Raw genomic sequence first — 18,035 nt, forward strand, 5'->3', positions numbered from 1 at the left:
CTGGAGGGCCAGTGGTTAGGACTCGCGCTTCCACTGCTGTGGACCTGGGTTTGATCCCTGGTCGGGGAACTAAGATCTCACAAGCCGTGTGGCGTGGCAAAAATAAATAAATAACTAAGTTTTAGTTATTAGTAAAATTCATTTTACTCACTGCCTCCCTCTCCATAAGAGTTACTATGTATTAACTCTGCTTCAACAAGTTCAGAGTTGTTAACGTACCTGCTTTTGATCCAAAAGGAACAGATGATTTTTTCTGAAGAGGCTCTTCTGGATATCTAGGTGTCTCCACAAGATAATCTGTGAAGCATGCTTCGTCAAGAGAGAAAATAAAGGCAATTGTTTTTAGTTTTATTATGCTGACAATGGCATACTTAACATACTGTTTAAAAAGCTGTACTTGAATGGGCAAAAGACTGGAAGGGCAAGACCCCCTTGTATCAGCAGGCCAAGTCCTGATAGTTCTCTTAACTCACTGAGATAATGTGAGATAATAATAATATTGTGGAAATGAGAGAAAACAGCATGTCCTTTTTTTTGTATTGGGGTGAACACCAACATTGGAAATCAAACAATTATGATACATTTAAATGTTAACGAACATTATTAACAGATGCTACTACATTCATGCTTGTTCATTTTATAAAGGACTGTATCTCAGAACAAAGATTTAAGATATGCTGTTCTTAAATTTAAGAACAAAGTCATCAGACTGCTTCTAATATGGTTGTCATTTATTTATAGTATTTTCATCTTTTATAGAGGTTTGTATGTGGAACACTAAAAAGTCAAACACCCTAATTAAACCAAATATTAGAGTTTAGCTATATTATTGCATTAAAAATTATCCTAACTTTGGAAAATGTGAAAGTAGGGGCATGGAATCAACAGATTAACTCAGAATGAGGTGTAAGATAACAGCAATATGTTTGTTAAGTACAGGGACAAAAAGGTACTAACTTCGTTTCTAATTCCAGACACAATATATTGTTTCCTTGCTTTTCTATTTTCACTCACTTTCCAGGTCTTCTTCGATGACTTCTTCGATGATCACATCAGGGCTCGGTCCCGCCTGAGGCAGAGCAGCAAGGGTTTCACAGGGGGTTACTGCAACAACCTTGCTCTGTGGCGGGAAGTGTTTTGCTTCTAAATGCGTATCACTGCTTTCCCGTTGCAAAGGAGTTGGTGGGGGGGCTTCACTAGTTTGGATAGAAACGTCAACCTTTTTCTTTTCTAGTGATGGGTATGTATCACTACAAGAAAATTCCTTTTTATGATTATATTTCTTTTGAACATTCTGTCCCATTTCACTTTCTTGAGGATCAAATCTGTTTAAAAATACAGAGGCTACTTTAAATCATTTCATAATTTTTTTATAACCACCTTAAAACCATTCCCTTTCCACATGACAGTATTGTGACACATACAAAGAGTTAAAGTTGTATAGGTGTCCCACAGGTATTTTTTTAAACAGCTGTATTGTTATAATTTACACACTATAAAATCCTTTTTATTAAATTTAGAGTTGGTAACCATAACCACAATCTAATTTTAGAACATTTCCATTATCCCGAAACTTCTGCCCATTCCCAAGCAAGCCCAAGGGTTTTAAAAGGTCAACAAGAGGTAAAATCAATGAGAACCTGAAGAAAGAACTTGATATACAGTCATATCACAGTGATCTGATCCTAAAAGGACAGTGGATATAGGTTTTCAGTTTCAATTATCCAAATTTTAATTTGGCTTAGGTGTTTGATTTTAAACTATGCTAAGATTATTTCTTCTTTTAATTCACTAGCTTAAAAATAAAGTGTAGGAAGCAGTGAGAGGTACAATCCTGAGAAAATTACTAGAAACCTCCATCTAGGCCAAAAATCACCATCAGTCTGAATCTTTTGGATATGATTATTCAATAGCCATTATTCTACAAATTTTTCTATCTTCTTCATAAATCCACACAGATACGGGCTATCAAATCTAAAAGTATAGATATTCTATCAAAAAAATGAGATTCTCAAAAGCTTTAATTTTCGTTAACCCATGACACATTTAGGTTCTTCACAGATCACCATTTAAGAAGCCAAATGAGGACGTCCCTGGTGGCGCAGTGGTTACGAATCTGCCTGCCAATGCAGGGGAGACAGGTTCGAGCCCTGGTCCGGGAAGATCCCACAGCCAAGGAGCAACTAAGCCCACGAGCCACCACTACTGAAGTCTGCATGCATAGAGCCCGAGCTCCACAAGAGAAGCCACCGCAACGAGAAGCCCGCACACTGCAACGAAGAGTAGCCCCCGCTCGCCGCAACTAGAGAAAGCCCACGTGCAGCAAGGAAGACCCAACGCAACCAAACATAAATAATAAATTTGGGAAAAAAAAAAAAAAGCCAAATGAAATCAGAAATAAGAACCTAAAAAGCCAACTGGATTCAGCAGACCTAACTTACCCGTCTCTTAATACACACTGACTAGAAGTCCAAACACCTTCTGAGGATTCATATAGGTTGACAACTCTGTAATCTAAAACATTTCTTTTTACAGTAACTCTTGTCTGGCTTTACTGAGACATTTAATGCCGCCAATCAACCTGTCTCACAGACTTCTCCTCTTAGTTGTAGACCACCACTCTCTCCTACCCCTTCTTGGTTTTGTTTTGTTTTTTTGCAGATTACCCTTTCCCTGTCTTAAAATTTAATATTTTTTCCAGGGCACTGTCCTTGACGCACTTCAATACTTGCTCTCACTGGGCAAACCCATTCTTTAATTACCACCCATCATCAGTAGAGGCAGGCTACAGCGATACTTTCCCTAAAAACTAGGAAGAAATTTAAAAGCCTTCTGAGTTAAATCTAAAACCAAGGCAAGATCAATACAGACTCTTAAAGAGACAATATACCCTTTGGTATTAAAAATATTTGATAGTAACCATATTCAAGTTATGAAAATATCTAGAAGAACGTACTGCCTGGAAAGGATGATCATCCACGAAAGTGCAAAAAGTCAAGTCACAGAGGCAAATAGAGGCCAGGGCTCCACATGTGGGGAAGATGAGCTGAGCCAAAGGACTGTACTTGAGGCCTCTGGCAAGGTCTTCCCTGGGGGGAAAGGAATGTAACGGGCTGTCCAGGACCAACACTGTTCAGCTATTCGATAAACCTTATTCCCTTTATTCGGAAAACACCTCAACAAAGCAACTTCTGATGATTTGGCTTCTTGTGTCTGTCTGGATATTGGAAAAGAATGCCAACATAAGTATTCTAGTCCCTGTGTCAATTATATTTGCCCCTTAAGTTAATAAACTGGCATTCTGACTATATGTCAGTGTTCTGAACTTGGCTTACATGAGTTTACCCGGCTTAGAGTAAGATCTGCTCATGTCTGTTTCTGAGCTTGTAAGGCTGTGGGCTGGACCCTCATTATTTCCTCAGAATAATGAACGTGATGCTTGTTGGGGGACGATTTCCTTAGGAGTCATACCACCTACAACTGAATAAACTTATTTTCTTTTGGGGGTTTCTAAACCATTTACATTCTGACTACTCCTAAACCAAGAATGAAATTCAGAACCGCCTGTTAAGTTTCAGCACATACAGCTCACTTCCCTCGACATTTCTCCCGAGATACCTAGTAAACAACAGTAAGTCAACATATCCCACTATCTTCCCCCTCCCAACTTCTTTTCTTCCTATATTTCCAAACTTGGTGAATAATACCACAATTCATCACCAAATATAGACCTATAAATCACTGAGGATGCTTCCCTTTTCCTCATTCCCCACACCCGAACAGTTACTAAGTTACACCACTTTTCCCTATTCAGCATTTGTCATTATCTGTTCCTCTCTAGTGCTACTACCAACGTTTGGTTTCTCATCATTTGCTGAGACTATTTATATAACAGCCTAACCCATCCTTCAGCCTCCGGCCTCATATTCTTCCAAAGAACCCTCTATGGTCACTAGAGTTATCTTCTACAAGTGTAACCTAATTATTTTTACTTTCATGCTAAAAATCTTTTAGTGGCTTTCTATTATTTACAGCTGTGCTGTCCAACAGAACCTTCTGCAATAATGAAACTGTGCTGCACTATCTGACAGCCACTAACCAAATATGGCTACTGAGCACCTGAAATGTGGCTACTGCAACCAAAGAACTGAATTTTTCATTTTATTTAAATTAATTTACGCTTAAATTTAAATGAACACACGTGGTTAGCAGCCACCATATTGGATAGCACAGGTCTAAGAAATGAAGTCCAAATACCACTACACAACAAAGTCTTTAGGATTCAGCCTCTATGTATCCTCTGCCATATGGAATTATACATGCCGGTCCCTGAATGTAGTATGTGATCTCACTACCCATACAGTTCTTTCTGCAAAGATGCCTGCCTCCCTTTTGTCTTCCTTTCCAACTGCTACTCATTTTTCATGGATGAGGGAAAATAAAATCTCCTCTTTGCAAGACCCGTTACATCTCAAAGAACTGATCATTCCTTCCTTTGCATCTCCATTAAATTCTGCACAAACTACTATCATAGCAATTATGTATTTTATTATTTATGTGTATCATTGTCTACTTAGTTTAACTTCTCTGCATAAATCTCAGTATCTAGGGTGTTAGTGCCTAGCACAACATCAGTGTTCAATGCTAGCTGAATGAATGAATCTCAAAGATGACTCGGAGGACTTCCTTGGTGGCGCAGTGGTTAAGAATCCGCCTGCCAATGCGGACTCGACAGATTAACTCAGAATGAGGTGTAAGATAACAGCAATATGTTTGTTAAGTACAGGGACAAAAAGGTACTAACTTTGACCCCTGGTCCGGGAAGATCCCACATGCCGCAGAGCAACTAAGCCTCTGCACCACAACTACTGAGCCTGCACTCTAGAGACCGTGAGCCACAACTACTGAGCCCACATGCTGCAACTACTGAACCCGTGCGCCTAGAGCCTGTGCTCCGTGACAAGAGAAGTGACTGCAGTGAGAAGCCCGCTCACCGCAACAAAGAGTAGCCCCCGCTCGCCGCAACTAGAGAAAGAGCGCACACAGCAACGAAGACCCAACGCAGCCAAAAATAAATAAATAAATGAATAAATTTATTTTAAAAAAAGATGACTCTGATATATATCATTGAATACTGACCCCTTCTACGTCTTTTAATTCTTAAATATTTTATGTGGAATTTAACTGATAGTAACCATTTTGCCCTTATATTATTTTTCAGGTTTTGAATCATAAATATTACACTGAACATCAATTTTTCTGTCTCAAATAATATTTCTGTCCCTTACACCATGTCAGACACTAATAGCATATTGCCATTCTCATACTTACTTTGTTGAATCCTCAAATTCAATCTTTCCCATATTGTTGAACATACAGATGATCTCACTGCAATTCATATTCAACCTAAAATTAAATACTTAGCATTAAAAAATGTTCTAATACAAGTTTATTACTTTCCCTAATAAAAATTAGTTGCTAACATTAAAAACTCTGAAAGACAGAACATTTAAATAACTTTCTAATTTATCACAAATTACACTTATTTTAATTCGGTTGCTAATTTGGGAAACATTTTTTGACCCAAATTTTCAATTTATAACTGCTTGTTATTTTAATAAATCTCGCCTAATACATTTTTATATTTAATTACCACGCTCTCCTGAATTATAACTTACTTACTTGGGAGAGTTCCTTAGTTTTAGAGAGCTGACTTGTGACAATTCGCTCTCAAATGTTAATTTCAAAGTCCAGATAATCTAAAATCGAAAGAGAAGTATCACTCATGTGCATTTTGCTTTGTTATAAATACCGTTGAAACAGAGTAAGATTTTAGGAAAAAAACTATACCCTTTAGGTATTTTCACTAATTAATGTGCTCAGGGTTTGATTTTAGGCAAGCAAAGGGAGGGATGCAAATAAGAGTTTATGAATTTTTCCCCAAAAGAAATTTAAAATCTTTTGAAGATATGTATTAACAGATAACAAAAGACACTAGTTAATACATGGGATACAGCTACGTGATCAGGGAAAATTCTGATCAGATTCATTCTGCACCTGCACTGCTGTCCTCAAACGTTTCTCTTTTTTTTTTTTTCCCCATCTTCCTAATGCAGCTAACTAGGGTAAAGACCAAATTTTACTTTTTTTCACCTCCTAATGCCTCACATGTAATACACAGGAACTATTACTATTCTTAGAACTACAGCTGGAGGGAGGCCTGGTCAAGTAAGATGGTGGCAAACTCTTCTCCTTCAAAGTTCAAGACTCTGGAGGCAGGTAAACCAATGGCTTCTATTTTATATTTCAGTTCAATCCAAATATCTGATCATCTATGGGTAATGATGCCCTGAAGATTCAAAGACAACAGAGTAGGATCTACACCCCAAGGGAGCAAGACAGAAATCAGCAAAGAGGACCAATGGTTAACCCCATCCTGCCAAACGATCTCATAAGAAACATGTTTCTACTGCTGCCTAATTCTAGGCACATGATTAGATGACAGGGCAGAGTTGAATCACCTTGTCTCCTGAGGTGCACAGCTGGGGGGGCTGGGAGAAAAACCTAAATGGCATCTTGATAAGTTTCTAAGTCAAGAGTTGACAGTCATACCTAACTGTTTATAAAAAGAAAATAGTCCTATTTACTTTGCTACTCTTACTTGTCCTCATTTTTTACTCAACTGTCCTAGAAACAACTTTCGACTCAACGTCATCCTACATGTTCTCAGACTGTGTGTTATAAAGACTTTACTGCACCATTTCCCTAAGTGGTAAATAATAATAAAAGGCCAAACAAGTTTATTAATGTTTATCTTAGAATTCAAACACCTAAGAATTCTAAATTGATGCCAATGCAAATTAGGATAATCTGAAAAATAAATTCTTCTTAAGTCTTAAATATTATATTCCAAAGTAGGTAATATAAGCCACCACAGAAATAATTCACATTATGAATTGTTAAAACTACCTGATTCAGGTCACAGTATATTCTTAGAGAAGGTGTGGATTTTAATTCTCTTGCTATCTTCATAGCTGCATCCAAATCATTTTTTTTCACTTCAATATATCTTTTAGCCGCTATTATATTTGATAAGTAATCATCCGTATTTCTTACTACCTCTTCACACAGGTTCTTTTTCCTTCATTTAAGATAAAGTTATTTTTCAGTATTTCATAAACATTTTTATGAAAGTAAATTTAAAGTAACTCAACAGTATTGAAAAGGTAAATTCACTACTTTATGAACTTAAATAACATGGTTAATGAGGCATTCAACTGAACTGAAATCTATTACAGTTTTAAATTAATTAATTAATTAATTTTTGGCTGCGTTGGGTCTTCGTTGCTGTGCGCGGGCTTTCTCTAGTTGTGGTGAGCGGGGGCTACTCTTCGTTGCAGTGCACAGGCTTCTCATTGTGGTGGCTTCTCTTGTTGCGGAGCATGGGCTCTAGGTGGATGGGCTTCAGTAGTTGTGGCTCATGGGCTCTAGAGTGCAGCCTCAGTAGTTGTGGCACACGGGCTTAGTTGCTCTGCGGCATGTGGGATCTTCCCGGACCAGGGCTCGAACCCGTGTCCCCTGCATTGGCAGGAGGATTTTTAACCACTGTGTCACCAGGGAAGCCCAGAAATCTATTATAGTTGAAAGCTACATACGTATCACTAGAGAAAAGGTAAATTTTGTAGAAGGATACAGTTATCATGTCACAGATACAGTTGTCACAGAACTGCAGAGGTATGACAGACACTAGACGATTCTATCACTTTTAAAAGTAAGAGAGAAATCCTGGCTATCTTGCAGTCACTTGTGCCATTACAAAGACATATCTGTACTCATTTCTCACAAGGACCTACCTAGACATTTTAGAATTTCATAAGCAGATACATATTACATGAATTTAAAATGAGACTTCAGGACTTCCCTGGTGGCACAGTGGTTAAGAATCCGCCTACTGGGCTTCCCTGGTGGCGCAGTGGTTCAGAGTCCGCCTGCCGATGCACGGGACATGGGTTCATGCCCTGGTCTGGGAAGATCCTGCATGCCACGGAGCGGCTAGGCCCGTGAGCCATGGCTGCTGTGCCTGCGCGTCCAGAGCCTGTGCTGCGCAACGGGAGAGGCCACAACAGTGAGAAGCCCGCGTACCGCAAAAAAAAAAAAAAAAAAGAGAATCCGCCTGCCAACGCAGGGGACATGGCTTCGATCCCTGTTCTGGGAAGATCCCACATGCCACAGAGCAACTAAGCCCGTGTGCCACAACTACTGAGCATCTGCACCTAGAGCCCATGCTCCACAACAAGAGAAGCCACCGCAATGAGAAGCCCGCACACCACAATGAAGAGTAGCCCCCGCTCGCCACAACTGGAGAACGCCCGCGCGTAACAATGAAGACCCAACACAGCCAAAAATTAAAAATAAATAAATTTATATAAAAAATAATGAGACTTTAAAATAGACTTCACCAAACCAAAACTTAGGTAGCGATTAACTATAATCTTCAAAGTAATCACTTACGAAGCTCACAGAGTTATTTCTACATTATTTGTGCCTCACTTCTCAAAACTTTTTCTGTCTACAGTGGAATTAATTATTATGTAAATTAAGATATTTTGACCAAAAATTATAGTGTCTAACTTGCTTATTCATCAAATAAAACGATTTCCTTAAAATCAAATCTGGCCTCAAAAAAGGAGAGTTTGCCACACTGAAGAGTAATAAGAATGTGACAAGGCTCTGAAGGTGAAGAAGTATTCCAAAAAACTTTTAGTAATTATATATATACTTTATGAAAATCATTTTTTTAGGGGTAAGTGGTCATTTTGATAAGTTCCAGATGATTCCTAAAAAAATCATGCCCAGGGAGTGATGTCAGCAAAATGGCGGACTAGGAAACTCTAAGCCCTCGTTCCCCAATGGAGATTTCAAATGAGAGCCAAAGACTGGTTAAAACAATCTTATAGGACTCTGGGAAGTGGACAAAGGTATACAGCAATGAAGCAAATGTGCAACTGAGAGAAACCCACAGTCAAATCAGTAGGAAATTTCATTTCTTGACCCCGCCCAGACCCCTGCTCAGCGTGGTGCAGTCCTGGTCTGGAGACAGCAGCGCAGTTCCCAACACTTTCCCTCCGAAGGGGCTGCAGCAAACCTTATTCGCAACGTCCTCATTTGTCTGGAGGCTGCCTGGAGAGCTGTTTTACCTAATGTGGAACTCAGGCAGCAAGAGAAAGTGGGCTGGGAAGGCTGCAGAGAGACTAACAGCTGCAGGTGCTCTGGCAGCAGAGACCACAGATACAGACACACAACAGCCCGCCTGAGGCTCAAAGGAGAAGCTGGGGTGAGATGCTTTAGGAAATTAAGACATTGTAAAGAGCTAAGAATACAAAGGAGTCAAACAAGCCACACTCATGCAAGATACATGTTCAGAGAAGACCTCAAAGTACCTTAAGCCTTCACCCAGGCTGATCCAAAAACTCAGCTGCACAGGCAAACAGTCTGCAAAGACTGGGAGAGGTGGCTGTTTTTGCAAATGCCCAATTCTCTTTTTCAAAACAATTTTAACTTAAAAAATTTTATTTTAAAAAACTGAGGTATGTTGACATATGACATTGTGCTAATTTCAGCGTACAGCATTATGAACTGATAATTGCATATACTGCAAAATGTCCAGCTGCCATCCACCACCACAGTTAGAGTTCTCTCGTGACAAGGACGTTCAAGACCTGCTCTCTTAGTGGCTCTCAAATACGTGACACCATGCTAGTAACTGCGGCCGCACGCTCTGCGCCGCACCCTCACGACACACTTATTTTGTAACTGGGAGGCGGCACCTCCTGCCTCCTTTCACCCACCTCGTCCACCCCTGTCTCCACCTCTAGCAGCCACCAATCTGTTCTCCACATCTAGGGCCTGACAGGATTCCCTTCTTTTTAATGGCTGTGTGATATTCCATTGCATACAAAGACATCTATGTGTGTGTGTGTGTGTGTGTGTACACACACCCACACACCCCACATCTTCTTTAAACATTCATCCATTGATGGACTCTTAGGTTGTTTCCTTATCTTGGCTATTGTAAATAATGCTGCATTGATCACAGGGGTGCATATATCTTTTCGAATTAGTGTGTTTATTTTCTTCGAATAAATACCCAGAATTAGAATTAGTGGATTCTTAAGTTTTTGAAGAACCTCCATATGTTTTCCATAGTGGCTGCAGCAATTTACGTACTCAACAATACACAAGGGTTTGCATTTCTCCACATCTTTGCTACCATTTGTTATCTCCTGTATTTTCAAGAATAGCCATACTAACAGGTATGAGATGATATCTCATTGTGGTTTTCATTTGCATTTTCCTGATGATTAGTGACGTTGAGCACCTTTTCAGGTACCCATTGGCCAGGTGTATGTCTTCGTTGGAAAAATGTCTATTCAGTCCCTCTGTTCATTTTTAAATCAGATCGTTTGGGGTTTTTTGCAAAAGGGACTCCTTCAGGTTAAAATGAAAGAGATCAACATCTCTGGAAAAGGTAAATACATGGGCAAATACAAAATGTATTATTATTGTAATTTTGGTTTATGACTCCTCTATATTTTCCACAGCATTTACAGAATACATAAAATGATTATAAAGCTATGTCAATGGATACACAACGTATAAAGATGCAACTGTGACAACAAAACATAAAGAAGGGGTGGAAATGTAAAGTAGAGGTTTTGTATGCAATTCAGTTGTGCTGGCTTCAATTCAAAATAGATGTGAGGATGTTATTTGTAATGCCCATGATAACCACACAAAAAACTAACTATAGAATATGCAAAAAAGAAATGAGAAGGGAATCAAAATGTGTCACCACCAAAAAAAAAATCAAATAAACAGAAAAGAAGGTAGTAATAGAGGAAATGAATGTCAAAAAAAGCTATTAGACATATATAGAAGCCTGCACACCACAAAGAAGAATAAGCCCCGCTCACCGCAACTAGAGAAAGCCCACGTGCAGCAACGAAGCCCTAACGCAGCCAAAAATAAAAATAAAAATTTTTTTAAAAGGCAGAGAGTGGAAGAAAAGTGAGTTGTTTTTTTTAATTTATTTTCGTCTGCGTTGGTTCTTTGTTGCTGTACGTGGACTCTCTCTAGTTGTGGTGAGTGGGGGCTACTCTTCGTTGTGGTGCACGGGCTTCTCATAACCGTGGCTTCTCTTGTTGCAGAGCACGGGCTCCAGGGGCCCGGGCTTCAGTATCTGCAGCACGCAGGCTCAGCAGTTGTGGCTCGTGGGCTCTAGAGCACAGGCTCAGTAGTTGTGGTATATGGGCTTAGCTGCTCCACGCCATGTGGGATCCTCCCGGACCAGGGCTCGAACCAGTGTCTCCTGCATTGGCAGGTGGATTCTTAACCACTGCACCACCAGAGAAGCCTGGGTTTTTTTTAATGACAGCATATAGTTAGGTCTATAAGAGACTCATTTTAGATCTAAAGACAAAGATAGGTTGCAAGTGAATGGATGGAAAGAGATATTCTATGCAAATAGTAACCGAAAGAGAGCTAGGGTAGCTATGCTAATTTCAGGCAAAATAGACACTAAGTCAAAAACCGTTACAAGACAAACAAGGACATTATAGACTGATAAAAGGGTCAATTCACCAATAAAACAATTATAAATACATATGTACCAAACATCAGAGGCCCAAAACATATGATGCAAACGTTGATGTAATAAAGGAGAAAGAGAGAGCTCTGTAAGTATAGGTGGAGACTTCAACATCCTACACTTCCAACTGTGGACAGAAAAACCATACAGAATATCAGTAAGGAAACAGACTACTTAAACAACATTGTAGACCAACTGGACCTAACATACAAACACTCCACCCAGGGCTTCCCTGGTGGCGCAGTGGTTGAGAGTCCACCTGCCGATGCAGGGGACTTGGGTTCGTGCCCTGGTCCAGGAAAATCCCACATGCCGCGGAGCGGCTGGGCCCGTGAGCCATGGCCGCTGAGCCTGCGCGTCCGGAGCTTGTGCTGCGCAACAGGAGAGGCCACAACAGTGAGAGGCCCACGTACTGCAAAAAACAAAAAAAACCCCAAAAAAACCCACTTCACCCAATGACAGACAATACACATCTTCCTCAAGCATACATGGAGCACTCTCCATGTTAGACCACATATTAGGGCAAAAAGAACTCTTAATACATTTTAAAAGACTGAAAGTATACAAAGTATCTTTTCTGATCACAATGGAATAAAACTAGAAATCAATAATAGAAGGAAACTGGAAAATTCACAAATATGTGGAAATTAAATAACATACTACTAAACACAAATGGATCAAAGAAAAAAAAACAGAAGGAGAATATCTTGAGACAAACGAAAATGGAAAAACAAAGTATCAAAATTTATGGGATGCAGTGAAAGCAGAGCTAAAAGAGAAATATACAACTGTAAACACATTAAAAAAGGCATGGCAAACCAACAACCTAACTTTACACCTTAGGAACCGGAAAAGAACAAACTAAACCCAAAGCTAGCAGAAGGAAGGAGTAGTAAGATTAGAGTGGAAATAAGTATATAAATAGGATAAAATAGAGAAAAATCAAAGAAACCAAAAGGTGGTTCTTTGAGAAGATCAAAATTGACCACTTTCAGCTACACTATCTAGGAAAACAAGAGAAGAGCCAACTTACTAAAATCAAATATAAAGTAAGCATAGGATGATCAATTTTACAGACAAAAAATATTTGAAAACAGTGCTGTGAATAACTGTATGCCAAGAAATTGGATAAGCTAGACGAAATGGACGAATTCCTAGAAACACACCACCTACCAACACTGAATCATGAAGAAACAGAAAATCTGAGCAGACCAAAAAAAAGTAAGATTGAATCAGTAATCAAAAGCTTCCCCCAAAAAAAAAGCCCTGGACTAGATGGCTTCACCAAAAATTTTATGAAGAATTAACACCAATCCTCCTCAAACTCTTCCAAAAAACTGAAGAGCCAGAGAAGACATTTCCTAACTTATTCTATGAGACCAGCATTGCCCTCATACCAAAGCCATATGAAAACACTATAAGAAAACTATAGATTAATGTCTCTTACAAGTATTAATGCAAAATCCTCAATAAAATACTACTAAATTGAATCAGCAGTATAGTGAAAGAATACCACATCATGTCAAGTGGGATTTATTCCCTGGAATGAAGGAAGCTTCAACATATGAATATCAATTAATGTTATACACCACATTAACAGAAACAAGTAAAATCCCCCCACAGGGTCCTTTCAAATGATAGAGAAAAAGGATGTGACGTTCTCAACACCTTTCAGGATAAAAACACTCAAATTAGGAATTGAGGGAAACTACATCAACATAATAAAGGCTATATAAGAAAAACTCACAGCTAACATTACATTCGATGATAGACTGACAGCTTTTCTTCTAAGAACGGTAGCAAGAAAAGGATGTGAGATTTTGCCATTGCTATTTAATATATCATTGTCAGTTCTAGCCAGAGTAAATAGGCCAAAAAAAAGGAAGATATAAAAGCCATCCAAATTTACAAGAAGTTGGAAAATGATCTCTTTTTGCAGATGACATGATCTTATAGGTAAAGATGCCACAAAAATACTAGTAGGTCTAATAAACGAATTCAGCAGAGATGTAGGATGCAAAATGAACACAACAAAAAATCAGATGCATTTCTACACACTAACAATGAACAGTCCGAAAAGGAAATTAACAATTCATTTTACAACAGATATAAAGAAGAATATACTCAGGAATAAACATAACCGAGGACGCAACAGACTTGTACACTTGTACACTACACAACACTGCTGAAATTAAGGAAAACAAAATAAATGGAAAGATCTCCCATGTTCATGAACCAGAAGATTTAATACTGTTAAGATGTCAATACCCAAAGCAATCTACAATTCAAAGCCATCCCTATCAAAATCCCAATGATGTTTCATGTAGAATAGAAAAGCCCATCCTATAAGTCACATGAGATCTCAAGGGACCCTAAACTTCCAAAACAACCTTGAAAAAGAACAAAGTTGGAGAGCTCACACATCCTGATTTCAAAACTTGCTACAAAGCCACATTAAAACAGTGTGCTACTGCCACAAGGACAGACAGATTGACCAATGGAACAGAACAGAGAGCTCATAAATAAATCTTCACATATACGGTTCAGCTGAGTTTTGACAAGAGTGCCAAGACCATTCAATGGAGAAAAGACCGTCTTTTCAACAAATGGTGCTGGGAAAACTGGATATCCACATGGGAAAGAATAAGTTGGACCCTTTCCTTACACTATACACAAAAATTAGCTTAAAATGACTCAAAGACCTAAATGTAAGAGCTAAAACTATAAAACTCTTAGAAGAAAACACAGGGGGGAAAAGCTTCACGATGTTAGATTTGGCAATGATTTCTTGCATATGACATCAAAACACAGGCAACAAAAGAAAAAACAGATAAGCTGGACTTCATCAATTAAAAACTTTTTTGGATCAAAGAATGCTATCAAGAGAGTGAAAAGACAAGCCACAGAAGCAGTGTTTTCTTAGGTCAGTCTTCCAAGGCAAAAGAAATAAAAGCAAAAATAAACAAATAGGACCTAATCAAACTTACAAGCTTTTGCACAGCAAAGGAAGCCATAAACAAGACAACAAAAGACAACCTACGGACTGGGAGAAAATATTTGCAAACGATGTGATCAACAGAGGCTTAATGTCCAAAATATACAAGCAGCTCATACAGCTCAATATCTAAAAAAAAAAAACCAATCAAAAAATGGACAGAAGACCTAAATGGACATCTCTCCAAAGAGGACGGTCATACAGATGGTCAACAGGCATATGAAGAGATACTCAACATCACTGATTATTAGAAAAATGCAAATCAAAACTACAATGAGGTATCACTTCACATGGGTCAGCATGGCCATCATCAAAAAGTCTACAAATAATAAATGCTGGAGAGGCTGTGGAGAAAAGGGAACCCTCCTACACCGTTGGTGGGGATGGAAATTGATACAGCCACTATGAAGAACAGTACGGAGGTTCCTTAAAAAACTAAAAATAGGGGCTTCCCTGGTGGCGCAGTGGTTGAGAGTGGTTGCCTGCCGATGCACGGGACGCGGGTTCGTGCCCCAGTCTGGGAAGATCCCACATGCCGTGGAGCGGCTGGGCCCGTGAGCCATGGCCGCTGAGCCTGCGCGTCCGGAGCCTGTGCTCCGCAACAGGAGAGGCCACAACAGTGAGAGGCCCGCGTACCGCAAAAAAAAAAAAAAAAAAAAAAAAAAAACCTAAAAGTAGAGTTACCATATGATCCAGCAATCCCACTCCTGGGAACATATCTGGAAAAGACGAAAACTCTAATTCAAAAAGACACATGCACCTCAATGTTCACAGAAGCACTATTTACAATAGTCAAGACACGGAAGCAACCTAAGTGTCCAACAGATGAATGGATAAAGAAGATGTGATATATGTATATGATGGAATACGACTCAGCCATAAAGAAGCATGAAATAATGCCATTTGCAGCAACATGGATGGACCTAGAGAATATTATACTTAGTGAAGTCAGAGAAAGACAAATATCATATATCACTTTTATGTGGAATCTAAAAAATAATATAAATGAACTTACTTACAAAACAGAAACAGACTCATAGACATAGAAAACAATCTTATGGTACCAAAGAGTAAAAGGAGGGAGGGATAAATTAGGAGGTTGGGATTATCAGATACACATTACCCTATATAAAGCAGATAAACAACAAGGACCTACTGTACAGCACAGGGAACCCTATTCAGTATCTTGTAATAACCTATAATGGAAAAGTATCTGAAAAAGAATACATGTATGTGTAAATGAATCACTCTGCTGTACACCTGAAACTAACTCAATATTGTAAATCAACTATACTCCAACAAAAAACTTTTTTAAAAAACACAAACAAAAGGTAAGACACAGAAAGAGAGAGAATATCTGAAAATGATGTATCTGATAAAGGACTAACATCCACAATGTATAAAGAACTCCTACTCCAACCACAACAAAATAAATAATCCAAATCAAAATTGGGCAAAGGACTGGAATACATACCTATCCAGAGAAAATAAACAAATGGTCAATTAATAAGCACATGAAAAGATGTGCTCCACAACACCAGCCATTACGGAAATGTAAGTCAAATCCAAAAATGAGACATCACTTCACATTCTGAAAATGGCTCATCTTTTAAAAAAAAACAAATGTTGGTGAGGATGTGGAGAAATTGGAACCTTTGTGCACTGCTGGTGGGAATGTATCATGTGTGGCCACCATAGAATGCAGTTTGGCAGTCTTCAAAGAGTTAAACATAAAATTACCATATGCCACTAAACTGTACTTTTTTAATTTTAATTTTATTGGTGTATAGTTGATACTCAGTGTTGTGTTAGTTTCAGGTATACAGCAAAGTGATTCAGTTATACATATACATATATTCATTCTTTTTTAGATTCTTTTCTCAAAAAGGTTATCATAGAATATTTAGTACAGTTCCCTGTGCTATACAGTAGGTTCTTGTCGGTTATCTATCTTATACAGTGTGTGTATGTTCATCTCAAGCTCCCGATTTACCCCTCCCCCCACCACTAAACTGTATTTTTAAATGCTTAAAAAGGTAAACTTCATTATGTATATTTACTACTTTTAAGAAGTATTTTTTAAATGCATGCACATGACCTATCACTTAAGTGTTATAATTAAATACCAAATGTGACATACCATCAGCATTGAGGAATAAAGAATATCAACTGATACATTCATAGTGTTGAGCATATGTTCTAGTCATCCTAATCAGACTAAAAAAAAGAACTAAGAGCCAAATAGGCAAGTACCATTTCTAATATATTTATCACAACTTTTATGAGCCTGTCTCTTGAAATGCAAAGTGTGATCAAAGATTATTTGAGATCATATATATCAACTTTTTAAAAAGATTGGATATGTAACAGTATGGTATTTGTTTAGAAAAATCACTAGAGTATTATTTGCTCTGATGCAAATACCTAAAAAAAAGTGATGGAACTATCCACATGAAAATGTATGTTTGCATTTTCCCAAGTACGCTGAATTCTACAACAGGATTCAGAATTAGAAAGTATTTTTTTGTGCTAACTGCTTTAAGAAAGAAATTGTTTATTTTAATAGCTTTGGGACCAGAAGACAAATAGCCTAAATGAATAAATAAATAGTTCTTCATTTTGAGGCTGTAAACATCAGCCTGTAGGGAACACCCATTACCTTCCAAACTTGTTTAAAATTTACTAATTTCTTCAGTCTATACAAAGAAATAAAATGACAAGTTAATGTTAAAAGCTTCAGTTGCACTAAGTCTATATTTTTAACTTATTACCTGGAATCAAGAGAAGTGAAAAGCTGATCAAACTGTTTCTCCAGAACCTCTATAAGACTGACTGTCTCCTCTTTTGTTTGATTGTATATGTGTTCGAGCACCTGGGAAGAACATAATACAAAGACCTCATTTGGTATTTTTATTTTGTAGGAACTGTACTATTCAACATAATTTTTAAAGTAAAAGGTACTTTTTGGACTTTTCAAAATAACAACACAAGAGATCAGATAATAAAAGTAAGTCACAAGGTTAAACTTTAAATCCTGGTACTTGTCAACAAGATCACATCTTTGTTAGCACTCTGTACTGATAAATTAGCAAAAAGGCCTAGAAAATCCACCAAGTTTTCTAAAATTCCTATCACTTTTAATCAGTACAGGAAATGGATCATTTTGGATAGCTGAGTTTCTCTCTGGCAGGATTCCTTAAATTCATAAAAACTTAAAATATAATATTAGGGAATTCCCTGGCAGTCCACTGGTTAAGACTCTGCGGTCCCTGTACCAGGGCATGTGTTCAATCCCTGGTCAGGGAACTAAGATCCTGTATGCCGCGGCCAAAAAAAAAAAATTTATACCTATATAAAATATTTTTTAAATACTTGAATTAAAATGTTGACTAT

General features: G+C 38.2%; 1 protein-coding gene across 1 annotated transcript in view; it reads right to left on the reverse strand.

Annotated features, from left to right (window-relative positions):
- RNF17 (ring finger protein 17) overlaps positions 1-18,035 on the reverse strand; it is a 106,840-nt gene that overhangs the window by 79,551 nt on the left and 9,254 nt on the right. Inside the window, exons 5-10 of the mRNA XM_027116771.1 lie at positions 17,414-17,514; positions 6,970-7,141; positions 5,683-5,759; positions 5,332-5,406; positions 1,015-1,325; positions 220-309 (exon numbers count right to left, since the gene is read on the reverse strand). Coding sequence (XP_026972572.1) covers positions 220-309; positions 1,015-1,325; positions 5,332-5,406; positions 5,683-5,759; positions 6,970-7,141; positions 17,414-17,514 — 826 coding nt within the window. The remainder of the gene's footprint in view (positions 1-219; positions 310-1,014; positions 1,326-5,331; positions 5,407-5,682; positions 5,760-6,969; positions 7,142-17,413; positions 17,515-18,035) is intronic.

This window comes from Aethalodelphis obliquidens, unplaced genomic scaffold (genome assembly GCF_003676395.1).
Source record: "Aethalodelphis obliquidens isolate GAN/ISIS:26980383/991018 unplaced genomic scaffold, ASM367639v1 scaffold16, whole genome shotgun sequence".
NCBI lineage: Eukaryota > Metazoa > Chordata > Mammalia > Artiodactyla > Delphinidae > Aethalodelphis > Aethalodelphis obliquidens.